The sequence below is a fragment of the Oncorhynchus nerka genome, linkage group LG27 (genome assembly GCF_034236695.1).
Source record: "Oncorhynchus nerka isolate Pitt River linkage group LG27, Oner_Uvic_2.0, whole genome shotgun sequence".
Taxonomy (NCBI): domain Eukaryota; kingdom Metazoa; phylum Chordata; class Actinopteri; order Salmoniformes; family Salmonidae; genus Oncorhynchus; species Oncorhynchus nerka.
Window position 1 is genome coordinate 60,888,580 of NC_088422.1, and position 26,465 is coordinate 60,915,044.

The 26,465-nt window shown below is 47.1% G+C and overlaps 1 protein-coding gene across 1 annotated transcript; it reads right to left on the bottom strand.

Moving 5' to 3' along the window:
• Nucleotides 1-493: 493 nt before the first annotated feature.
• LOC115112102 (matrix metalloproteinase-15-like) lies at nucleotides 494-26,459 on the bottom strand. The gene is given in 11 exon segments (XM_029638898.2): nucleotides 494-6,296; nucleotides 6,628-6,746; nucleotides 6,960-7,110; nucleotides 8,884-9,022; nucleotides 13,000-13,177; nucleotides 13,179-13,272; nucleotides 13,685-13,846; nucleotides 17,350-17,657; nucleotides 17,751-17,873; nucleotides 18,484-18,632; nucleotides 26,334-26,459. Coding segments are annotated over 11 exon segments (2,028 nt in total). The 3' UTR covers nucleotides 494-5,817.
• Between the last annotated feature and the right edge of the window lie 6 nt (nucleotides 26,460-26,465).

Here is a 26,465-nt window from a genome sequence, read left to right on the forward strand (position 1 = left end):
ATCTTAGCTCAGGGACCGTTTGAAGAAGGGGTGGGACCATTGTCAGAATACAGTTTGTTTGTTTACTGAAGTCTTCATTTTGGGAATTTTACATTACGGCGGAGACAATAAATCATGATCCCACCGCTTCTGTATTGGTGGAATTGCCAAGCATCAAAACCCAAAGTCACATCATGAATAGGTCATTGGGATAGTTCATAAAATGCCCGTATCACTTTGGACTACTCGACTTCTTTTGTTTTTTAGAGCGTTTTATTGTGTACATGTCCAGCATGGATCGTTAACACACTCAACAGGAGGTGAACACACACCGCAAATGTATAAAATCTTCACGTTCTCCAGCAAAACAAAATAAAAACACACACACGGAATGTTATTCAAAGTACAAAAAAAGAAATCCTACGTTGAAGTTGAAAGAAGAATTCGGAGATAAAACGGCACATAATTAAACAAACCGGAATGAATATTCAAAAATAATCATGATAATCACACAGACAAAATGAACTTTTTTTATTTTCATCCCATCAATGTTAATAGCCGTGGTGAGGTTTAAAAATAAAATAACGACTCACTGAAGCATTGCCCGGGTAGTAACTTTCACACAACATTGCTGTAACGTTTCTAAAACATTTGTGAGATGTAACGCTGTGCTGCCAGAGCCTAGTAGGCTTTTAGTTGCCTGGTTTTCTAAGGACCTGGGAGGAGCAGTCTACCGTAAGTCAGTTGAGAGTTAATAGCGTGTAGTGGTCTCAGTCGTTCAAGCTCATCTGAGTGAGTAAGGTGAGATGCACTCTGGGATAGGGATGCACACCCACTGAGTGTGTGTCTGGAGTCGAGACGTTGACGACTCAACTGAAGTGCAGCGATCATTTTCCCCGCCAACCTCTGGATCTTGACAGACATCAAACAGAGGATTGAGACATCGAACGCAGGGATCAAAATGAACCCCTTTCTCTTGACATCGTGTCATCTTTCTAACAGATCTCTCTTTTTCTCCACAAAGAGCAGTCTGGCATCCTGTGTGGTTGTTGATTGCAATGAATAACAAAACCATTTTGGTCAAGCTAGTGGTTAACCGCGAGACACGATATGAAGCAACTGTACAGGATGCCTGTGAAATGCACTGGCCACAAACAACAACTAACGGAATATATAGAACCAACATAGTCTGCTGGGTTCCTCTCTATCTTGGATATAAAACATCAGACCGCCTTGGCTGCTCTGCTCCCTCCCTGGCCATGACAGAGCTGCGGGGAGGGACAGAGTGGGATTGTGGGAGGAAGGAAGCATCCGGATCCTGGCCTAGGGCTCAGCCTGCCTTCCTGCTGGGCCGGAGCAATGACAGCATGGAGGACAATGCTGCACTTTGTGAGAGAGACCATTGTTACAGTCCCCCTGGGGCCAAGGCAGGGCATAGACGGGCTGCAGAGTAGACCAGACGAGTGCAGAAGAGTAGAGTGGTGTTGAACAGAGAGAGAAAGTAGTGATAAGGCTAGAGTAAAGTTACTAGAGGCGACTACAGAGTAATAGCACTCGAAAAAACTCACACCAAACACATACACACAGAGGGTGTTGATACCTCAATCAATCCCTGACATAATATTTCATAACTGTATTTTTCTTAACTGTATTTTTCATAACTGTATTTTTCATAACTGTATTTTTCATAACTGTATTTTTCATTGCTGTATTTTTAACTGTATTTTTCATAACTGTATTTTTCATTGCTGTATTTTTCGTTGCTGTATTTTTCGTTGCTGTAGTGTTCCAAACAATTCTCATGAAAAACAAAAGAGAAAAGGAAAAAAACAAAGCAGTCTTGGACTCAATCCCAGAGTGCTCTTATAAAGGCTCAAGTTGCCTTCAAGCAGGCAGTTCCTTTGTGAAATTTCCCACATTTCCGTTGCATCTGCTCGAGCCAGTTCTAAGGCAGGCATCGTTGGGGACTACAGTGTCTTATTGGGGAGACGTCTCAGACACAGCGAGAAACAGCTGGAAACTAAATCCACACTAAGAGACAGACATACTAGGAACACGAACAGCCACAAAGGTCTGGGACTCGCAGTGATAGTCTACTCCATACAGGCACAAAGACACTAGCTATCCCAGATAAAGAGAGAGCGAGTAAGGCATGGACTGGGTCTCAGACAATGAGTGAGCATTTTTTGAGTTTGTCCAGATACCTTCTAGGCCTGCTGATGGTGATTTTACCATTGATTTGGACAGGATGGGTGGGTGGATGGGGACGGGTGGGGTAGTCAGGGGGGAGAAGAGAGAGGGAAGGCTTTTACCTCTGATTAACTCCCCTCTCAACCTCGCAGCACAATGAGAGGGCAATGGGCAGAGGCGGTCTCCTAGCAACCCCATCGAACGGGATCCATCACTGACACACGCAGGACCTCTCATGACAGTGATTCCTCTCCGCTGTCAATAATATTTATAATGGCCCTTTTAACTGCCCCCCCCCATCTCAGTGGTATTATTGAAGCATCTCACGCATCCTCAGTGCACCTACCCCACCCCCGTCGATGCCTCAGACAGACATGTTCATCACAACTACTGTTTGACGGATGGTAAACAGTGAAAGCTGTCAGGTATCTGAGTGTAAAATGACTTATCTCTACCTTACAGCAAATCCTTTCTCAGTATCTTTTGGGCTGCTAGTAAATCTACCAGACGTATGCATACTGTACATGCGCCTTTGTGGTCGAAGACAAGAGCATAGGGAATACATAACAACGTGAGAAATAAAGAAGTTACATACACTGCGTGCTACTATTTCCCTTTGGTATCAGAGAATAGACTCCACAGTTCCTTCTCTGGAGCTAGTGAATGTGGGTCATGGGATACAGTGCCAATAATAATCCTTACAGGAAGAGCCCCGCAGTGAGCTCCTCTCCCTCACTCCCCCTACTGTCTTACTCAGCTGTAGGAATGGACCTCTGGTCTCTCACTCAGCCTGCCTTGCAGCCTCCCCAACCCCCTCCAACAATCACCAACATCTGGGCAAAACAATCGAGGAACAGACTGTAAGCCTTCCAAAACACTTAACAGATAAGGTTTCTGTCTTTGAACTCCCCATGTAGATCTCTAGCCTCTCATGCCCTCTCTCGTTCCCCTTCTCCCTCTCTGGTAAAGTCTGTCTCTCCGTTTGGACCTCTCAGAAAATGAAAAGAAGCCTGCTTTGGTACAGAGAAGGCCTAAGATTCTAGGCTGGAGGTTAACAATATTTTAAAACACCTGCTATTTTAAATGAGAGGAAGTGCTGACATTTTCTGAGTATGTTCAGAGGAATACTTCTCTAGACCAAGCTCAGAGCGAGCGAGAGAGAGAGAGAGAGAGAGAGAGAGAGAGAGAGAGAGAGAGAGAGAGAGAGAGAGAGAGAGAGAGAGAGAGAGAGAAAGCCCTCCAATCTATTTAAATCTAGGAGAGTAGGGTATTACAGAGAGAGGGCTCATTGTGTGGTGCATTACTTGAATTATATTTATTAAAACATTTCAGGAGGCTGAAGTATCGCTGGTTCCAAGTATATCTCAGATGAAAAGTGTCAGTCAATCTCTTATCTACTGGGCACAGATGTTATTTCAAACTCTAGTTTGATTTAATTTTGGTTGAGTTGTCAACTAACTTCAATTCAACATGAAATCAACAAAACATTTCAGCATGTCATTCCCAGCTAGCACATAATGTTCTGAGAATCACATTTATTTGAGCTTGGTGAGAGCGTGGTTGTCCTCTTGTTATTTTGCATAAAACCTTCCCACAATGTTCTGGGAATGGTGCAGGGTACCCAGCTAGCTCATAAAGTTCTGAGAACCTTATATTTCTTAGGTTGGAATGTCAGTACTGTTTCCTATATGTTTCATCATGGTTCTATTTAAAGTAATGTTCTCCAATTGTTCAGAGAATGTTAAGAAACAAAGTTCTTCTGTGGGATTTTCGGTACTTCAGAATAACTTTTTTCTACAGGTTTTCTCATGGTTCTATTGAAAGCTATGTTCTCAGAACGTCCAGAGAACGTTAAGAAACAACGTTCTTCCGTGGGAATTTCAGTACTTCAGCATAAAGTTTTCTGCAGGTTTCCTCAAATTTCTATTTAAAGTAATCTTCTCAGAAACATTAATAAAAGGTTCCATAAAATCCCACAATAAAACATTAGTAACGTTCAAAGAACGTTCTAAGAATGTTATTTAAAAACATACATTCCGTCCTCAGCATCAATGGGCTAATAAGTCCATGGAGAGAGAGCAGAATATCATAAGTTCCTAAGAAGGTGAATTTCCATGTGTCCTATCTGTGCTTGGAGTTCAAAACAGTTAACCTAAGATAGCAGTAGTATTAAAAGTCTTATTCCCAGAACTTTATTTAATTACCTTCAAATTAACCTACAATTTCCACCTCAGAACATTAATAAAACCTCACAGGAAAACTTTCAGGGAACCATAGTAAAACGTTCTCACAACCTCCCTGCAACCTACAAATGAACGTTCCCAGAACAGGCAAAATGTTCACTTCCATTCTCAGAACGTTTAAAAGACATTTCGTTTTACTATTCAGGAAATGTTTGGCTTCTTTCCCAGAACCAATGGATAACCAAAAACGTCTGTTCCCACAACCTCCAAGGAACCAAATGTGCTAGCTGGGTTGGATTTAGGTTAAAAGTTTGGTTTAAAAATTTTATTCCCTTACGTTGTTGACTTTTTGCAAATCCAATCAGTTTTCCACATTGATTCAACATCCTCACATTGAAATGATGTGAAAACAACATTGATTCAATATGTTTTTGCCCAGTGGATATTCGTTCAATACTAGTCTCTCTCCTACCTCAGCACCTCAACTGCTCCTCCAAGTCCCACACAGAGTCATTTCACAGTGAATTGCCTTTGTCTTAAAAAAATAATAAAAATAGGAAAGAAGCACCTTTCTTTTCCAACCCTTCCCTAATCATAACAACTCAAACTCTCATTGCCGCCGTTAATAGGACCGAAACAAGGTTAGAAATTAAAAAGGCACCACGGGACCATGTTTGGTTGAATAAGCCAAACGTTTGTGAAAGTTGTCTATAAAATATGGACAAGATTTCCAATATCATCCATGGTGCCCTTGAATTAAAAACAGATGAGAAAACCAAAAGTTCAGTTAGTGGCTGTTCAACATGGAAGGTGTAGTGACAAAAGGCATTGGGTGAGTTGCAGTTCAAAAAGTGACACTATTTACACTGATCTCTCTCCTGTTGATACCTGACGTGCAGTAGGCCTGCTTCAGCTGTAGGAGTCCTGAGGGAGGGAGGAGGTGGGAGGGAGGAGTGGGAGAGGGATGGGGGGGGCTCTCTGCTTTTCACAGAATCAAACCTCCTTCACTCCCTTCATTCTGTGCTGCAGTCTCTCTCTCTATCGCTCTGTTAAGTCTCTGTTTTCCTTTCGAAGGCTAATCCAAGAACCAGATGGAAGTTATCTCAGAGAAACCCACTGTAACGGGCAGAGAGAGAGAGAGAGAATAATGCAGACACTTCCTGGTTTAGAAAAAAAGACTCACACACAATATGAACCAAACAAAAACAAAAAAACAATGTGCAAACGTTCTGATATAAATAGACTACAGTCAACTCATTGGGTAGAGCACCATGGGAGGGGAACGAGTTAGGTGTATGTGTTTATGTTTACTGTGTGTGTGTGTGTGTGTGTGTGCGCGTGCGTCATGTGTGTGTATGTATTTGCACGTATGTCTCTACTACCATGTTTTGGATGAGAAGATAGAGGAATGAGGGTAGGGTTCAGGTTGTGGGGGGGGGGGGGGGGTTATTAAGTGGGTCAGAGGTCACACCCAGTCCTGCATGGAGCGTTTGCAGTGGACCAGAAGTTTGGGAGTTCCTTTCCTCTTCAGTGTGTTGATGATGGCGTAGATCAGTCCCAGGATGCACAGCACCAGGACCAGGGGTACTGTCACCATGATGATGTTCATAGTGCGCGTCTCGCTCTCGTCGATCTTCAGCACCACGTCTACCTCGTTGGTCTCCTCTTCTCTCTCGTCCTTATAGTCTACATCGTTGGTACGGTCCTGATCCTTGTCCCGCTCCTTGTCCTTCTCCTTGTCCCGGCCTGCGTCAGGGTTGAAGGGCGGGCGATCCACTTCGGGGACCTTGCGGCCTGCGTCGGTGTCCCTGTCTCTGTCTGGGTCCAGGTCCACACTGCAGCCCATGAAGTCCCTCAGGATGGATTTAGGGTAGCCCGGCTCACTCTTCATCCTGTGGTTGTCAAACTTCCAGTATTTGGATCCCTTGTAGAAATATGTATAAGCTGGGAGGGGAAGACAGGGGCAGAATGTTGAGTACTAAATACACTATTATGATAATCAAATACTTATCCACGGCATTGATTGAGGCAGTAAACACAGTACGGTTCTGGGGAAAAGAAAGACAGCAAAAAAAACACCTTATTTTTCTTCATCCTTTCAAATTAATGTCACTTTTTCCCCCTACTCAGCTCATCAACCCTACACTAAGCTCTCTTTCTCTCCACCCCCCCACCCCCCCTCCAGCTCTCTCTCTGATTGACCAGACCCACCCTTCTCCTTTGTTTAGAGTGTTCATTACTGGCATTCTCTTGGCCCCCCTCTCGCCTCTCTCACCTCCATCATCGCTGAGGAAAGCCCCCTTGGGAGAGGACGGGACCGCAGAGCCCCACACACTGATTGGCTTGGGGTAGTCCTTGTCTACCGCACGGGACTGTTCGTTAAAGCGCCAGTACCTAGAGACGAGAGGGAGAGAATAACAGTATGTTAAACCCCCTATACAGCCTGCATGTTAAATCAGGCATGATGAGATCGTAATCGTGCAAAAACATATTCCGTAGCCCAAAAATAGAAGACAATTTACAGTAGTGAACGCATGATGGAAACTCCTTCGGTCAACGTGGAAAAGGGCAACAATTCACAGATAACTAGGAGAGTCCCTTCCTTACCAGTCTCCTTTGAAGAAGTATGTGAAACCTGATGGTTCCCACCAGATGGCTGTCTCTATCTTGTCATAGGGGATGTCCCTGCCGTAGTCTGTCAGCTCCTGGGGGTAACCAGGCTCCAGGTTTGCCTCCCTGAACAACCAGTACTTATTCTCTACAGGTGGAGGAGAGGAAGGGGGAGGAGAGGAAGGGGGAGGAGAGGAGAAGTACAGTGGTGTGGGAGGGGTGGGGGGAACGGATACGTCAGGAAAGGGGAGACAGATATTTTGTGGGACATAATCATTCAGGAGGGAGGGATGGATGGAGAGAAAGAGGGAGGGAGAAAGGCATTCATGGTTAACGGTCCTTTGTGGAGCATAGGGACTTTCCCTTTCCAACAACTACCACTCACGAACCTGGAGATCGCTATGGAAACTGTTAACCCGCCATTATATTACAGTCTTGTTTATTTGCTGGCTAGCATGCACCAATAGTGGACATAATAGAGAGTGAAATTGTGTTTATGCACAGCTTGGGTTCGAGTGGAAATGTCGAGGACATGGCGAGTCGTTTTCTTTTATTGTTTTACAGTATGTTAGACACAGAGGCACCGTCCGTATGCCCTGCTTTCTGTTCTCCTGGCCCAGTTCTACATTGAAAACAAAACCTTTGCAGTCAGCATCTGGAGACAAACGGCTGATGCAACTCTCTCCCTCACATTTGCCAGATGTTGCAGGCCAACTTTTGGTCCCTTGGTTTCTTTGCTATGGCTGTCATCCAAATTTCAGAAGGCCTTGCCAATGACATCATTTGCCCTGAAGACTTTCTCAGGGAGAGCCAGCTGTCTTAAAAAGCTACAGCTCAAATGTCTCCCCAAAAAGCATTTTCGCTATCTTCATCTGTCTTTCACTGTTTCTGGTTACAAAATTCATGGAACAAAGTGATGCCGGCGGGATCTATAATAACCTCTACAGACATATCATATTGAGTAGGTTCTCCTAAGGATATTATTACATTTGTGGTTTAACAATTGAGGAGGAGGTGGGGGGGAAATCAATAGAAAACCGCAATGAAGTCTGGGCGAAAAATCGTATAGCAGCAAAAGCACTTTTTATGTCAACCTAATGAGGGAAAATGATCTAAATGAAAGTTAAAACCTAAAGTGTTTGGGGGGCATGGGGCGGTTTCTATGGCAACGGTGTAGGGAGGAACGAGGTAGTTGTGACCGAATGAGGAGTCTGGGGAGGATTACAGCTTGAGCCAATGGGCATTCACTGCCACCAAGGAGATCTCATGTCTAGCCAAATCCGAATTGCATTGCAGCGCAAAACTCTAGGGATCTCCAGTCCTCCCATTTCAACTTGACGATGTCATTATCTTTTCCATTTAGACAGAAACATCATCTTTTCGATCAATCCAAAGACGGTTTGTCCGTAATATACTATTCCAGGTTACAATACATTTGGGGATCCATGCTAAAGTGAATGTGGAGATCAAGGAACACTTACTATCTGCAGAAATACGTGTTAATGTGGAACTAGCAATGTTTACTCACTGCTCAACTGTAATTCAATTGTAATGTGGAAAACACTAACAGCTTTAGGTTTAATCTCCAAGGCACACTAGCGTAAAAAGAAAATGCACACACTGCACACACCGAAGACTGAAACCATGTGAATCTATTTTAGTAACAGCAACAATGCTTCATTATAGTGTAACCAAACCAACCATTCAGCTGTTTTGTCATTGCTGCTACTTCAACACATTAACAACCACTATTCCAGGCCTCTGAGTTGGACTATTTCTCCTCTGTTTAACCCTAATTAAAACATTTAAAAAATGACTGACTGTGTGTGTGTGTGCACGCGTGCGTGTGTGTGTGAGCGCGTGTTTGTATGTATGCCTCCGCGCCTGCTTGTAGATTAGGAGATTAGGAGAGTACAAATACCTTTAAAGAAGACAAATTTCCCATCGTGTCTCTCGTAGGCTGCATCGATGTCCCCAGGCAGTCCCCTCCAGAAGTGACCAATGGGCATTGGGTAGTTGTCCAGGACCCTGTTCCTCCGCACCCTCCAGAACCAGCGACCCTGTCAGAAAAGATCGGGGAGAGCCGTTAGAGGGCACATCCACTGGAGCTCTACTCTTCAGCCTGACCTCTAACCTCTGACCCTACCTGCCTGTGACATGGCTCTCTGGAGCTGCTGCCTGCACACCAGAAATGGACGCAACACTGCGTATCAGCAGTTTAGTACCATCACGCAGTCAGTAAACTGCAGAAACATATGGGAGAGAGGAACAGAGAGTGCCAAACATGATGGGCCATGTGCCTGATAGTTCCTGAACCTCTCCTCTCTATCAGAGCCTGTTCAGCACCTTGCCTGGAGGAGGAGGTCTTCACAGCCACGTTCAACAGTTTGGATCAATCAATAGGAGAAATACTTCAATAACGCATTCACTACATATGCTACATACACATCTGCGCACACATGCTCTCTCTCTCTCTCTCTCTCTCTGTCAGTGCGTCCTCAGTAAGTCCCTAGTCACATGGTGCGGTGGGCGTCCGAGCTTGACCTTCACATTCCCTCCATCTCGTTGGCTCAGGCCCAGAGCTTGAGATGACTTCAGATCTGTCTAATATAGAAACCAGACCCAGGAACGCAGCCAAGGGCCTCTAAATTAAAACCGTCTGTTCTAACACCCAGCCCCCACCCCTCCCTCCTCCTCTACATCCACTAACCCCACCCCTCTCCACGCCACACACTCCCCCCTTCCCTTTCACCACCACGGCACACTCTGCAGTATCTAAAAGAGAGGGCAGGGTCCCGTCTATAGAAAGAGAAAGAGAGGGCACATTGAGTCCCATTTAAAAAGGTGGGGGAAACAGCTGCTAGCCCGCACTCTCTCTGTCACCTGACTTTCACACAGACATTTTACATTACATTTAAGTCATTTAGCAGACGCTCTTATCCAGAGCGACTTACAAATTGGTGCATTCACCTTATGACATCCAGTGGAACAGCCACTTTACAATAGTGCATCTAAATCTTTTAAGGGGGGTGAGAAGGATTACTTTATCCTATCCTAGGTGTTCCTTAAAGAGGTGGGGTTTCAGGTGTCTCCGGAAGGTGGTGATTGACTCCGCTGTCCTGGCGTCGTGAGGGAGTTTGTTCCACCATTGGGGGGCCAGAGCAGCGAACAGTTTTGACTGGGCTGAGCGGGAACTGTACTTCCTCAGTGGTAGGGAGGCGAGCAGGCCAGAGGTGGATGAACGCAGTGCCCTTGTTTGGGTGTGGGGCCTGATCAGAGCCTGGAGGTACTGAGGTGCCGTTCCCCTCACAGCTCCGTAGGCAAGCACCATGGTCTTGTAGCGGATGCGAGCTTCAACTGGAAGCCAGTGGAGAGAGCGGAGGAGCGGGGTGACGTGAGAGAACTTGGGAAGGTTGAACACCAGACGGGCTGCGGCGTTCTGGATGAGTTGTAGGGGTTTAATGGCACAGGCAGGGAGCCCAGCCAACAGCGAGTTGCAGTAATCCAGACGGGAGATGACAAGTGCCTGGATTAGGACCTGCGCCGCTTCCTGTGTGAGGCAGGGTCGTACTCTGCGGATGTTGTAGAGCATGAACCTACAGGAACGGGCCACCGCCTTGATGTTAGTTGAGAACGACAGGGTGTTGTCCAGGATCACGCCAAGGTTCTTAACGCTCTGGGAGGAGGACACAATGGAGTTGTCAACCGTGATGGCGACATCATGGAACGGGCAGTCCTTGCCCGGGAGGAAGAGCAGCTCCGTCTTGCCGAGGTTCAAGACTCTGTTCCCGCAGCGTTTGGGGTTCGGGAGAAGCCTGCGGCCGGGTGGTCGGGCTCCCAAGCGCATCCGAATGCCTGCACTACATGACAAGCCTGCTAAAACGGACAATGAAATAACTAAAGGCAATGCTAGAAGGCTATTAATACCCACGACCACAGCACTGAGCATATCGCGTGTGCCAATTACTGTTGGAACTGGCTTGGGCTTGCAGCATGTTGCACGAGGAGCATTTTACGAGTTGGACTGAAATAAAGTAGTTCAACTGGTTGAACTGCTCTGTTTGCTTTAAGTCAGCACAAAACACGTCTGAAACGGTACAAGAGGGGAAATCGCGCTCTCAGTGTGGGACTCGGAGTGCTTTCCAAAAACGACCTCACAGATCTGCAAACTCATTCATTAGCGGTAAGTTAATAGCATTGGGCTGTCAGCATTAATGGTAAAAGCTAAGAGTTGCATCCTCCTGGCAGCAGCTCTTGTCTTTGTCCTTCAAGCGGGGAAGCGCAGCCTGTTAGTGAACAGAGCATCATTTAAAGCAGACCTGCCCTGCATCTAATCTACTCCAACACGGAGAGAGGCAGGAAGAGAAGAGAGATGACAGAAGTGTAATTACGATTCTGAAGAAGAAGAAAAAACCACCCGCACGAGTCAAATGTACCGACTGTGGAGCCTCACAGGCGCACAAGAGAAAAGAGAACTGACCAGATGAGACTTTCTGTGAACACTACTCAATGTCAGAGACATTCTGGGCTCGATGGTACCTTTCCTAAAAAAATAGACCGGGGGCATCCGCAGAGAGACGGCTTTGTGAAGCTACAGTCTGTCGTAAAGCTGATGTATACTACTTCAAATAAAGCGCGATGACGAAAGAGCGCAGCACAGTCAAAGATGACTCTTTTCCCCCCTGCTCTCATATCTACATAACCCTCCAACTCTATGGTGTCTGTCATGTACACCTCCTCTGCCCTCTCCCACAGAGACAGTTGGCCAGAGAGACAGATAACTGAAGTCCATGGCAAATGGCAGTTCTTGGAAAAAAAGAGACAACCAACTTATGTAGATACAGTCGAAAGAAAGAGGAGTGCATTAGAGGGAACATGGCTCTTTTCAGTGCTAGACTGGACTGAAACAGGTGCCTGCCCTGTTTATATTTATATGTAGGTGCTAGATACCTTTGAGCTAATATTCTAAATGAAGAGCAGGAGCTTAAGCAGTAAAACATTTTAGCTGCCGTTACTCAGCTCCGGCGAGCTCCCGCCCAAGTCAAGCACGGGCTCTTTTCAAACCAAAGAGAAGAGTCGACCACATCAACTGAAGCATAAACAGTGAAATCCTCTCCAGCTGTCGGCAAATGGCCTAACAAATGGTTCAAACGAGAGCCATCGACGCAGCCCTGGACTGGTTGGTCCTGCAGTTGTTAAGGCACACCTGAGACCTAGAGAGTGCTGCTCCTCTCCTCTTTACGGGGCTCCATGTCATAAAATAGAACGGATCTGAGGTTTTACAGCCTGCTTAGGGCCCAATTGAACCCAGGCCCTGAACCAACTGCCCATAAGGCTCTCCAGATGATCCTAACCTGGGGAGAGCAGATTTTACTGCACTACTGAGAGACACAGACAGACAGCATCATGGTTATCACGCCCACTGGCTGCAATAAGACCAGCCTTTGATCAAATGACCTGCGAGATCAAATCAAATCACATTTTATCGGTCACACAGTTAGCAGATGCTATTGCGTCTGCAGCGAAATTCTTGTGTTCCTCGCTCCAACAGTGCAGTAATATCCAACAGTACACAACAATACACACAAATCTAAAAAGTTAAATTATGGAATTAAGAAATACAGAAATATTAGGACGAGCAATGTCGGGAGTCTGGAGTGTAAATATAAATACATATGTATATATGTGATGGGGTGTATAGACCATAGACAGTATATGGACAGAATATGTAGTATATCTGGAGAATAGTATATGTTTAGCAATAGTTAAATAGGATAGGCCTTGACTAGAATATAGTATATACATAAGAAGGGGGTAAAACAGTATGTAATCATTGTTAAAGTGACCCGTATTCCATGACTATGTACATAGGGCAGCAGCCTCTAAGGTGCACGGTAGAGTAACCGGGTGGTAGCCAGCCAGTGACAGTACTGTAAGTAGGTTATGCAGCCACCCAAGAGCAATCTGTTCTTTGCAGCCACGCTGAGACTGAATCAACTCATCTCATATGTGTAGGAAGGCAGTCTGAGGTCCTCACCTTGAACACAAACATCTCTCCCCTGAGCATGGTGACCGTGTCGAAGTTTCCTTCACAGATGTTTGGGCCGTAGTGGTCTGGGCGGTCAGTCGTGCGGGGCTTGTCTGGCCTCCGGGGTGGGGCATTGGGGGAGAGTTAGGGGAGATCTAGGGGAGGGTTGGGAGGAGAGTTGGGGGTGACTTGGGGGAGAGTTGGGGGGTTTGGGGTCTGGCTGGGCTGGCCGGCGAGGAGTGACAGTGGGAAGAGCCTGGGTGGGTGTACCGTCTGGCTGACCTAAAGAAGATAAAGTGATAAACGCATTAAATAAAAGCAGTTAGAAGCTACTCTCCACTCCAAAGTCCTAAAAGGAAATCAAGGGCTCAGAGATTTGTCCTCCAACTGATCTCATAATTGGTAGCTGTGTCCTGGTTTTGCCCAAGCTAGATAAGTGGATATGTGAGTCAGCAGGCTGATTTTCCACTTAGAGCTGTGGGGAGGAGGCATGTAGAGTGGAAACACAGACCTCAGACTATTCCAACTTCAATCAGGGTTCTAAACACAGGGGTGCCCAGGGCTGGAACTCCCCACTCTTATGCAGTTATACTGCAGTGCCAAAAATCAGACTAAAACACTGAAAACCAAAGCTCTTACAGCCAACATTATCAGGTCCATATACCAGTGGTTTTGTTGCAGAGGGCCAACTCACCATAGATCTGTTGTATTCCCCTGAGGTCATCCTCGGGCAGTTGAAAGTCGTCCGTTTCCATCCACTGGTAGAAAGGAGCCATGATGGCCATTGGGTTGTTGGAGTGTTCCAGGCCCAGGGCATGGCCCAGCTCATGTACCGCAACAAGGAACAAATCATTACCTGGAGAGAAGAGAAGAGAGAGAGAGAGAGAGATATAGAGAGACAGAGAGAGCGAGAGAGAGAGAGAGAGAGAAAGGAGGATAGTCATTATCATACTCAAGGCACTTAAGAAGTATACACCTCGCCACGACTAAACCTGAAATCGACAACGAGTGAGTAAAGTGAGAAGAGCAATGACCTGAACTGTGGCCACAAGCAGGAAGTGTTAACAGAGTTACTGGGATCACCCAGGAGGGAATGGCAGACAACGAGCGATACGGGCCATTCAGGTAGCATCTCACGCAACGTGTCTTTTTTCATCCTCTCTCTCCACACGCTAACTAACCGTGTGTTGATTCAGAACACTTCATTAATTCATGCTACAGACATGTAAAGCAAAAAGGCACTGAAACCACGACAATCTAGTAGTGTAGCCTTAGGAACCGGAATGAAAGACAGAAATGTACTGTACATCGCTTCCAAAAGAATGGTTCTAAAATGGTTGGAGTGAAATGAAGGACAGCTATATTTGGCAAGTTTAGCAAATAGAGTTGACTTGGAGAGCTCGGGGCTTGGGTTGGGGCTCGAGCTGTGGTTGGAGCTGGGGCTAGGGTTGAACCTGGGACTAGGGTTGGACCTGGGGCTAGGGTTGAACCTGGGACTAGGGTTGAACCTGGGGCTAGGATTGGACCTGGGGCTAGGGTTGGACCTGGGGCTAGGGTTGGACCTGGGGCTAGGATTGGAGCTGGGGCAAGGGTTGGAGCTGGGGCTTGGGTTGGGGCTCGAGCTGTGGTTGGAGCTGGGGCTAGGGTTGAACCTGGGACTAGGGTTGGACCTGGGGCTAGGGTTGAACCTGGGACTAGGGTTGGACCTGGGGCTAGGGTTGAACCTGGGAATAGGGTTTAACCTGGGGCTAGGGTTGAACCTGGGGCTAGGGTTGAACCTGGGACTAGGGTTGGACCTGGGGCTAGGGTTGGAGCTGGGGCTAGGGTTGGAGCTGGGGAAAGGGTTGGAGCTGGGGCTAGGGTTGAGGCTGGAGCTGTGGTTGGAGCTGGGACTAGCGTTGGGGCTCGAGCTGTGGTTGGAGCTGGGGCTAGGGTTGAACCTGGGACTAGGGTTGGACCTGGGGCTAGGGTTGAACCTGGGACTAGGTTTGGACCTGGGACTAGGTTTGGACCTGGGAATAGGGTTTAACCTGGGGCTAGGGTTGAACCTGGGGCTAGGGTTGAACCTGGGACTAGGGTTGGACCTGGGGCTAGGGTTGGACCTGGGGCTAGGGTTGGAGCTGGGGCTAGGGTTGGAGCTGGGGAAAGGGTTGGAGCTGGGGCTAGGGTTGAGGCTGGAGCTGTGGTTGGAGCTGGGACTAGGGTTGGACCTGGGGCTAGGGTTGGACCTGGGGCTAGGATTGGGGCTGGAGCTGTGGTTGGAGCTGGGACTAGGGTTGGACCTGGGGCTAGGGTTGGGGCTGGAGCTGTGGTTGGACCTGGGGCTAGGGTTGGACCTGGGGCTGGAGCTGTGGTTGGAGCTGGGGCTAGGGTTGGAGCTGGGGGGTAGGGTTGAACCTGGGGCTAGGGTTGGACCTGGGGCTAGGGTTGGACCTGGGGCTGGAGCTTGGGGTAGACCTGGGGTTGGAACTGGGGCTAGGGTTGGAGCTGGGGGTAGACCTGGGGTTGGACCTGGGGCTAGGGTTGGGGTTGGAGCTAGGGATTTGGGTTTTAGTTGGGGGTTGGGTTGGAGGTAGAGGTGGGGGGGGAAGTCAAGGGGCCTTCCCATTTTGACCCTGGTTATTGTTCCCCAGAGCTGGCCAAGTGAGGAACACAGTTACGTCATTCTAACTGAGACTACATGGCGGTGGGGCAGTAGTCTGCATGTTCAGACAGTAAGCACCTCCCATTGGGGTTATGAAGTCAAAGCAGAAAAATGTGCTTGCTCCGGGTTTTTAATGGTGTTAATGGTGCTCTCAGTAGATAAAGCGGTCGGTCTAATGTCTTCTGGTAAGCAACAAGACACGCAGTCCTCCTCGTACCCTGATCAAAGCCTGCCGTTGTCCCAGACAGACTGACAGTGACGCATTGTCACGGCAACAGAGAACACATCTGTGACACAGTGACCACCACTTCAACCGCCCTCCACAAAGAACATCCTGTGGACACCCTCAAAAACAGTAGATGGAAATGGCCTTGAATTGACCTATCCTATAGGTTCGCCTTTTAAGTTTGTTCCAAGTAATGGCATGGTACTTTCCCAGCAAATGACACATTATTCCGTTCCAGTATTAATTGACATTTAACCTGATCTGTGGGCCATCCTGTCTGAAATGAAGGATGAGGCTGGTTTGTGAGATGTCTGTAGGGATCACTCTATTATACTGACAGACAGCATTATGTCATATGGCTTCTGTCATCTGAGGAAGTTGAGATGTTCAGGATTCCTCCTTTTGCCAGCTCCCATGCTCTTATCCCCTCCCCTTCCAACTACTCCTCCAACCACAACCTGTGACTTAGCTAGCTATCAGCACATCCAAGTTACTCTAAAAATATCCCACAGGACACACACAGAGAGAGAGAGAGAGAGAGAGACAGAGAGAGAGAGAGAGAGGTAACCCTGACAACCATGTGGCTTACTGACTTCAAACGTCTCGGGAGAAGAGCCAACTTATCTCTCTTCCTCCTCACTAAAATGAACACAGCAGCACATATCCCCATCTAAGAGCCTAATGAATAGACTTGCAGCTTTGTTGGATATCAGTGTGTAATAACCACAACACTTGTCAAGCGCGTTTAAGCTTTGCCAACAATGTCGTTAATGTGCCACGAAAACTTAGTTGACCTTTACTTTTAGAATTTCCGTGGTTTAAAAGACCGTTAAAAGTCATGTGTCAAGAGTTTTAAAGACCCAGGCTGCACGAGGATACAACCGTGTTAAAGACAGAGTCAACTCAAAAACCGGTCTCCCACTGTGGAATTACCTCAACACCCTCGCTGTGGCAGTTAGACTTCTCTCCGATCTGTCCAGTAACACCTCCTACTCTCTTGACCTCACCAAGCAGAGCCAGCCACCTGCCTCTGCTCTGACCTGGCTCAGGAAATGACAACGTTCACCTCCACAAGGCAGGGGAAAACCCTCAGTCCCTCACCAAGACCACTCTGGGCAACAGCAGTTTGGTTAATGATTGAAAGGATGAAAAGAGAGAGGGGGGGTTTAGAACAAAATAATTCTACCATTCCTTAAAACACGGCTTTGAGAGCCGGTGGAAGTTGCAAGAGCAGTATGATGTCATCCATCTAACTTTGAAGTTTAATGGAGGAGTGAAACTCGACAGATTCTCAACAAAACGAGTGACGATCTGGTTTGTCGTGGCAACTATGGTTGAACAAGTGGAAGGCGGGGGGACAAACCAGCTGAAGTAGGTGAGGAGAGAGGAAAGCAGGGACATTGCATTTTTCTCATAGGTATATGTACAAGACGTAGCGGTTCTGGTGTCGCACTAAAGAGACCGGTGTCCATCCACATCCATCACCTACCTTGTAAGTTCCCATTGCCGATGGTCCACGGCTCATCAGAGTCAAAGTGAGTATCACCACCCATACCAGGACCAGGGAAGTAGGCGTGGGCCAGGAACCCGCCCTCGCCATCGAAGGGTGAGCTGTCTCCGTGGAAACCCGAGGCAAAGAAGATCATGATGTCAGGCTCCTTCCTGCGGCCATATTTGATCTCCTGGTAGGGGATCTCATCGAAGGTCAGCGGGGTCACCTTCTGCCACACCTTGAAGGCCCTACGGATGGCCTCATATGAGTTGTACTCCCCGATCTTTGGTGTGTAGTTCTGTATACTGCAAGGGAAGAGGAGGAATCCAAATGAAAACTCATTTGGAATTTGGTTATGGACGAAGATTGACCAAGGTGAAGTAAATCCTGTTATTTACCTGTAGGTGAGGTGGCTCTTGTTCCATTTGTGGCCAGTGAGTGCATAACGTTTGCGCCGAACGTTGGTCTTGATCTGACCCCCAAACTTGTCTGGGACTCCACAGCGCGGCCTCCGCATGGCTCTAGGAGAGGACGTCAGGGTTACACTATCCACTCCTCTACACAGTGTCACACTGGGGTTTTATGAGATACACTGCCCGTGACACCAGCCCAGGTGCCATAGCATAGAAAGTGTTAATGCGTTTTATGTGCAGTAACAGATCTGTGGGTTCAAGACGGGGCGGCGGGTAGCCTAGCGATTAGAGCGTTGGGCCAGCAACCGAAAGTGTTGCTAGATCGAATCCCCGAGCTGACAAGGTAAAAATCTGTCCTTCTGCCCCTGAACAAGGCAGTTAACACACTGTTCCTAGGCTGTCAATGTAAAAAAAAAAAATATTGTTCTTAACTGACTTGCCTAGTTAAATAAAGGTTCAAAATAAAAAATTAAGATTGCTCCCTGTTGGGGATTTGATATCTACACCCCAGACCGCCTCACACTCCAATTAAACTTATCAGTTATCGTTCAAATCCTTCCGTCTCCCTCACACTGTACAAATCCACTACAAACTAGGGAATGAATCCATTGACATGATTGGACCCATAGGCATGAGAGAGAGAGAGGTCTGGTTCAGGAGAATGGCATTAGGATGGCAGAGATGACAAGAGCACAACAGGGAAGGAAGTGTGACATACGTCACCGTGCCGTGGTCCATGGCCCCGGTGACCGCCAGGCCGTAGAAACGCTGCATGTCGCTGACGGCGTTGGAAAGGATGTGAGCTGACCGCATGGTGGACATCTGTCTGCTGGCCTGAGGTAGGTAGCCATACATCCGCAGCCATGACTGAGAGAGAGAGAGAGAAACTTAACACCATACAGAGTGTACACTTCGAAGGCTGCAATTCTGAACTTTTGGCCAATCACATCAGATCTTTTCCAGAGCTGATCTGATTAAGTCAAAAGGCCAATTGGTGAAAAAAAAGATCAGAATTGGGCTGCCTGTGTAAACGCAGCTTAATAGGCATACAGAAGAGCGTAACTAATTGGCTCCTTATAGGACATGTCACTGCACTCTATACTCTTCTGTGAACTGGTCATCTCTGTATACCCGTGGCAAGACGGTTGATGCATATTTATAAAACCCTCTTAGGCCTCACTCCCCTCTATTTGAGATATCTAGTGCTGCCCTCATTCTTCACATACAACACCCGTTCTGCCAGTCACGTTCTGTTAAAGGTCTTCAAAGCACACATCCCTGGGTCGCTACTCTTTTTCAGCTCGCTGCAGCTAGCGACTGGAACGGGCTGCAACAAACACTCAAACGGGACAGTTTTTATCTCAGTCTCTTCATTCAAACACTCAATCATGGACACTCTTACTGACAGCTGTGGCTGCTTTGTGTGATGTATTGTTGTCTCTACCTTCTTGTCCTTTGTGCTGTTGACTGTGCCCAATAATGTTTGTACCATGTTTTTGTGCTGCTACCATGCTGTGTTGTCATGTGTTGCTGCCTTGTTATGTTGTTGTCTTAGGTCTCTCTTTATGTAGTGTTGTGTCTCTTTTGTTGTGATGTGTGTTTTGTCCTATATTTATATATATATATATTTTTTAAATGTTTTTTTGCCTTTTGGTAGGCCGTCATTGTAAATAAGAATTTGTTCATAACTGACTTGCCTAGTTAAGTAAAGGTTACATTTCAAAAAAGTTCAAAATACATTTTTAAAAACTGCCGTGTGGGGGAGGAAGACGTGATGGGAGAAACCTGATACAATCACAGACTTCAGATTGATCGTTCCACCTGCTAAAGGGATATTTAATACCACCACAGGCTGTGCCAGAGTGTCACGGCCGATAGATCTACAGATGGAGACACTCAACAGGGTGGCCAAGGAACTCTATCAGCTAAACCATCGTGAAAGAGAGAGATCAGGAACTAACCAGCCGCACCAAAATGGCCACCCCTCATCCGATGGGTAATGCCTGGGAGGCCGAGGATAAGGAGAGGTATGGGTTGGCTTTTCTCTGAAGCCCATGCTACTGTATAGGAGGCTACTGATCTTTAATAATGTAATTAGCGCTAATTTCGTAAGACGTCCCCCACACATATAGTGTAAAAAACACAACTAACCATATACTGTGGTTGCTGAATCATCACCCTGCCTGCTGTAACCAAGGTGGAGGTGATAACAGGGCTAGTGACTGAGAGCAGGGTTAACACAGCGGGTTAACTTTATGTATCTCCGAGTTCGATTACACACAGCTGCGCTGAGACATATTTTGTTGACAGCCGTTTGTGTCCGAGAGATGATAAATCACAGCGTATGAACCAGTGAGGCAAAAAGCCATATTTTCACTGAAGAATAAAAAAGACACGGAAAACACGTGGCTTACATTTCCTCATCTCCCGAAGAGCCATTTAACATCCAGTGAGATGTTTGACCTCTCTGCCTTGAATCATTCTCAACCACTTCCAACTGTCAGAACATCTTTAGAAGCCTCGTGGAGGGAGACGTGAATGGCCACACTTTTGTTGATGCCACTCCTCTGATATTTGTAAGTCTGACCCGTGTGACTGAGTGTGCGAAGCGGCCACATGATTAACACGAGAATAGTAACAACCTCTGGCCCTGTAACACAAGCAACCATGGACATCTTGAGAAACTCTTAAAGACACACCTCCTCTCAGAGCAGTAAATTTGTGAATTACCAGGGGGGGGGGTTTGGTGATTAAAAGTGGACCTATCCTTACCATACTGAGCAGAGAGAGGGGGAGGAGTGCTATAATGGCCACTTCACTTCTAGCTAAGGACCAGGCCTGGGTAGCTGTTCCTAGTTGCATGGGGCTCCCTCTGGTTTCTGGCTGGCATGATCTCCCCTTCCACCCCCCTGCTCACAGAAGACACAGGCCTTTGTGGTCCCCTCCCTCTGCTGTTATGCAGGACTGAATAGCCGGCCCTGTTTCTGGGCACAGGCTGAATGTAAACCCCTCTTTCTCCAGGGCACCAACTGGGGGCCCCCTGATCCCATGCTGCTGTTGCTGCTTCTGGCTGACGAGAGAGCCTTACAGAGAGCTGAAACACTGCTCTGTCTCTGCTCTTTCTCCGCCGGCACTCTCTCCAGCCGCTCTTACTCTCTTCCACTTCCCTCCCTCTCTCTGATATCAACTTCCTCTCTCTTTCCTGTCACATTCTCAACCCCCTGCTGGCTGGCTACCTGTTTTCACTTCCCTCATTCTACATTTTTCTCTCTCTCTTTCATACAAATTCAGGCAGATACTTATCCTATATTTTCATTGGCTATGGGTGGAAGCGGAGAATGGCTGGTTTAGGTGCCAGCTATATCTTCCAGATAAGGGCCCGATCACAAAATCTGAGTCCGGGGTTCTGGAGGGTGTAGGAGATGAAGGGGAGTGTTCATTTAAGACGGAAAATATATTATCCCAGCCTGTAAAATACACAACAACCAGGTTTCTTTTCTCTCTGGCATCGTTCGGGATGGTATATATTGAAGGGCGTTGGAACAAGAGAAATAGGCTGCACCACGTTCTAGATATATGAAAGCACCCTTTTAAAAAGTAAAGTGCTTCAGTCTGTACCCTAGCCTCTAAGAATCCTCTGTACTGAATACAAAGCAAGGCTATGGTTCCAGGGGGGAGTGAAGCATAGGACGTATTTTAGTCCAATCAGCCACCCTGTCAGCAGCTCCTTCAATAAGACCTTGAGCCTACCTGCCAAAACGAAGGCCTCCTGGATCCAGCAATTCACGAAGAATTGCAAAATGAGCCTCACTCGGTGTGTGTGTATGTGTGTGCGCGTGCGTGTGTCTGCGTCCCGCACAATGTCAGCCAAGACACTAACAAATGGAGAATGCTTTCATTCCCTGGACTTGGTAGCCTGCCATCTTTTGGTCCTAACCTCCAGCAGAGAGAGAATAAAAACGAAGGCGAGAGAGACAGGGGGAGGAAGTAAAATACACACAGGCACTGTCCTACCCTGTAAAGGGAGTGTCTTGTGAGAGAGAGAGATAGAGAGATGGATGCAGACAGAGAGAGCGCTAGAGACAGAGCGAAAGAGAGACAGAAGAAAGAGCGAGAGTGCGAGAAACAGGGATCCAGAGAGATAAAAAATAAAAAAATAGAAAGAGAGAGAGATCCGGAGGGAAGACAGTCACCATTTGAGGTTAATGACATTTCCCGTTCTCATCACTACCCATTACCTCTCGCCATGGAGATGAAACCTTGCTGTGCCCATGGCGACGGGCAACCTCAGGGGAACACAAAGGAACTGGTTGGAAAACATGCAGTAGGCATGCTGCAGATTCCATGGATAAGCAGAAATAGAGGGAGGCCGGCTCTGCCAACGTTAAGGGTTAAACTGGGGATAAAGATAAGGCTTCAGGAAGCAAACAGTCGGCCTCCTGTGTCCTGCAGACTTAATAAACCCTGGCACCTCCCCCTTCTCCACCTCTTCTCCATGCTGGTCTCTCTTTCTCCCCCGTTTCACTCTGAAACAGTCCTCTCCAGACAAGAGCTCTCATTGTTGCTCCTCAGCTGCCTGGGAGTCCTGCAGGCCTAAATGTCTCTCCACTGTTTGTGTCCCAGTTGGAGAAAAAAGCTGTCACACTTACCCATCACATGCGGCACAGCTGAGCAAGCCGCCTAGTTCACTCGTTATTTCTCTCCCTCTCTCTCTATCATTTCTCGCTCCCTATCACTCCCACTCCATCTCTGTTCATCAGACCATGTAGGAGTCCAGTCTCTTGTGATAGGTCAAGCTGTAGGCTCAGGGAGGGAGCTGATGACCATATCGTCTGTGAGAAAGTTCAGTAAAAAAACGCAAAAGGGAGAATCCATTCAAGACAGATCTCAGGTGAGCTTATATGCACATTGTTCATGCATGCTGATTAATCCCGTTACATTGAACTGAATGGAGAGAGAATATCAGATATAGGCTAAGTGTAACAGTTTAGTGAAGACACACACAAAGCGTGAAATTCTCAAGTGAACACCAACCCACACCTTGAGGACAGACGTTGGCAGATAGGCGTTAACTAACAGGCTGTCTGTTCTCGTCAGTCTCCACCCCGCCCCATATTTCTTTTAAAACAATCCCTCAGTCAACAGGTCTCCCTGACTACACTTAAAGACTCCATTACCACCTAAACACAGGATGTGGCATGTCGGGACAAGAAAGCCCCCCCCCCCCCTCGGTCTTTTTGTCTGTTAAAACAATGGCTGCAGGGTCAGCAGTAACTACCTGTGTTGTGAGCCTCATTCTTCATCGTAATCCTTCAGTCGAGCCAGTCACAAATCTGCCTCAGTGCACTCAACCAAAACACAAACACAACTCCGGTAAGAATGCATGGGCACGCATTGGCCGTCCCATCACTGATGTGATCCGCATTGACTAATTGAATGATGACAATATTGATTTTCCCCAGCACAGTGTTTCAATCTAAGAGTCTATACTACATTCGTTAGGGGGATGATTTCTTATGACACAATAATGTTTTAGACTCCTTTATGGGTTTGTCTTACGTTTACATTGTCTCTCCTAAATATGCCATATTATAGTATTCTAATTGTATTATTAAGCTATAATATTGGTAATATACCTTGGGAGTCCCATAGGCCAAACACCATCATCATGGTCACTAGGGCTTTGAGAGTCTAGTGCCACATAAGATCACATTAATATATATATATATTTGGCAGTGGTAAATCCAGGGTGAAAGTTGGGACAATAAAAAGTAGACCTCATCTGGCCGTCTGGAAAAAAGAAAAATGGTGTTTCCCATCCATGACGATGCAGGAGAACAACCCCTGATCTCTCACGGCACCGGAACCTTCCAGCAAGCACAAAGGTGCTACGGTATAGATGTTACATCTGCCACAGGCCCCACAGGTGGGAGAAATGTGTATACACATGTGTTGGCAAAGGAACCAGGCAGATTGTGGTGGTTCAGACTGCCTCACATGGCTACGTGTTAATACTATGATTTCAAAGTGGCTTAACAATTTCGATAGTCACAACACAACAACCGACCTCAACTGCAGTGGCCCGTGAGAGAGAAAGAAACAACGTGTGCATAACTGACCCCTTCATTAAGCCTCGACCTGACGGGAGAGGCTAAGCACTAAAGTCAACACAGCATGGTTAAGTGGGTGCAGCTGGGACAAAGTCCACAAAAATACAGACCGATACAATAACAAACATTCAATACTGCTCTGCTGGATTGAAACTGGCCCTCCACATTCAGTTGGTGTGTTGTAAAGAAAAGCTAGAGGGGTATATTCTTCTCTACACATTTGTTGGGACATTTGATTCCCTCGAGCACACGTTTACTGCTAAGCTCGCCGCCCCAAACATTAGCCTACATCTCAGCTCCCTCTCACCTATCTCCCCCCAAACATTAGCCTACATCTCAGCTCCGTCTCACCTATCTCCCCCCAAACATTAACCTACATCTCAGCTCCCTCTCACCTATCTCCCCCCAAACATTAGCCTACATCTCAGCTCCCTCTCACCTATCTCACCCCAAACATTAGCCTACATCTCAGCTCCCTCTCACCTATCTCCCCCAAACATTAGCCTACATCTCAGCTCCCTCTCACCTATCTCGCCCCAAACATTAGCCTACATCTCAGCTCCCTCTCACCCATCTCCCCCAAACATTAGCCTACATCTCAGCTCCCTCTCACCTATCTCGCCCCAAACATTAGCCTACATCTCAGCTCCCTCTCACCCATCTCGCCCCAAACATTAGCCTACATCTCAGCTCCCTCTCACCTATCTCGCCCCAAACATTAGCCTACATCTCAGCTCCCTCTCACCTATCTCGCCCCAAACATTAGCCTACATCTCAGCTCCCTCTCACCTATCTCGCCCCAAACATTAGCCTACATCTCAGCTCCCTCTCACCTATCTCCCCCCAAACATTGGCCTACATCTCAGCTCCCTCTCACCTATCTCGCCCCAAACATTAGCCTACATCTCAGCTCCCTCTCACCTATCTCGCCCCAAACATTAGCCTACATCTCAGCTCCCTCTCACCTATTTCCCCCAAACATTAGCCTACATCTCAGCTCCTCTCACCTATCTCCCCAAACATTGGCCTACATCTCAGCTCCCTCTCACCTATCTCGCCCCAAACATTAGCCTACATCTCAGCTCCCTCTCACCTATCTCGCCCCAAACATTAGCCTACATCTCAGCTCCCTCTCACCTATTTCCCCCCAAACATTAGCCTACATCTCAGCTCCCTCTCACCTATCTCGCCCCAAACATTAGCCTACATCTCACCTATCTCGCCCCAAACATTAGCCTACATCTCACCTATCTCGCCCCAAACATTAGCCTACATCTCAGCTCCCTCTCACCTATCTCCCCCCAAACATTAGCCTACATCTCAGCTCCCTCTCACCTATCTCGCCCCAAACATTAGCCTACATCTCACCTATCTCGCCCCAAACATTAGCCTACATCTCACCTATCTCGCCCCAAACATTAGCCTACATCTCAGCTCCCTCTCACCTATCTGGAGCAGGTCGGGAATCAACACTGCCTGCTGCTGAAGACAGAAAGCGTGATGGTCTGGAAATGAACTGCGGAAGCATTTGCCTCTTCCCCCCCACATTTAATCATTCAGTGGATTCATACTGCATGTCCAAAGCAGGGGGCAACTAGTGAGATGAGCATGACTCGGTCAGTGACGCAGATACCTTTTCAGGTACCGTTGTAGTATTTCAAGAAAGCAAAACAACTCTACCTGTAGGAAGGGTAAAGTGGAGGACCAATACTATGGATATGCGCTTACAGAATGTGGTTATAACAGTGGGATGACTTAACCTGACCCAGATCTCCTCTAGGAACAGCAGCTTTCCACATATGGTGCTGCCTGCAAGAGTGTGTCAGTGTGTCAGTGAATTGAGTAAGATTTGTGTAGTTTGGCTAGCAGCATGGCCTTTTTGGGGAGAGGTTCCAGCGGCACACAGGGGATGGTCCTGTTAATATTGGAAGAGCTAGTTATGAGCAGGATATGCAGCTTGGTGTGCTGGATCGGGTTCCTCAGACCGAATGGGCTGGGTCATTAAGTTCAAAGTGTGTGTGTAAAAGTGACCCATTTGCACTCATGAATGCCTCATGAATAAGCAACATGTATAATAATGAGCTGACTTTTTGTTTCAAGACTGGAACAGACTTGACCTAACAAATATTTTGGTTTTCTTGCAGGGTATCCAAAATGATTAGGAAGACCTGTCCCCAGCACACATACTTGTTATTTTGGCCAATTGTTATTTTGAGTGCAAGGTTGTCAATGTTATATGTTGTCAATGTTATATCTCTATTGAAATACGGCCGTCAAAATAGCAATGTCAGCAAAAGTTAACTGGAGTTTTGGTGAGAGTAAAAAAAAAAAAGATTTGTATGTGTTTTGCAGCATATTATGATACATTAAAACTAGTGTTTGTATTAACACTACAGCATTGTTGTCACACAGGGATCTTTCTGAACATTGACAGTTTCAGTGAAGATGATCCAATTACCTCTGCATTAAAAGCGTCATCCTCTCCTCCGTGTGTTCCGAGACAGGTGACCCAAAGCACGAGGAGAGAGGGAACTAAAGTCCGTCTCCAGAGTAAGCAAATCCAGTTTACCCATGAGGATGCCATAGCCTA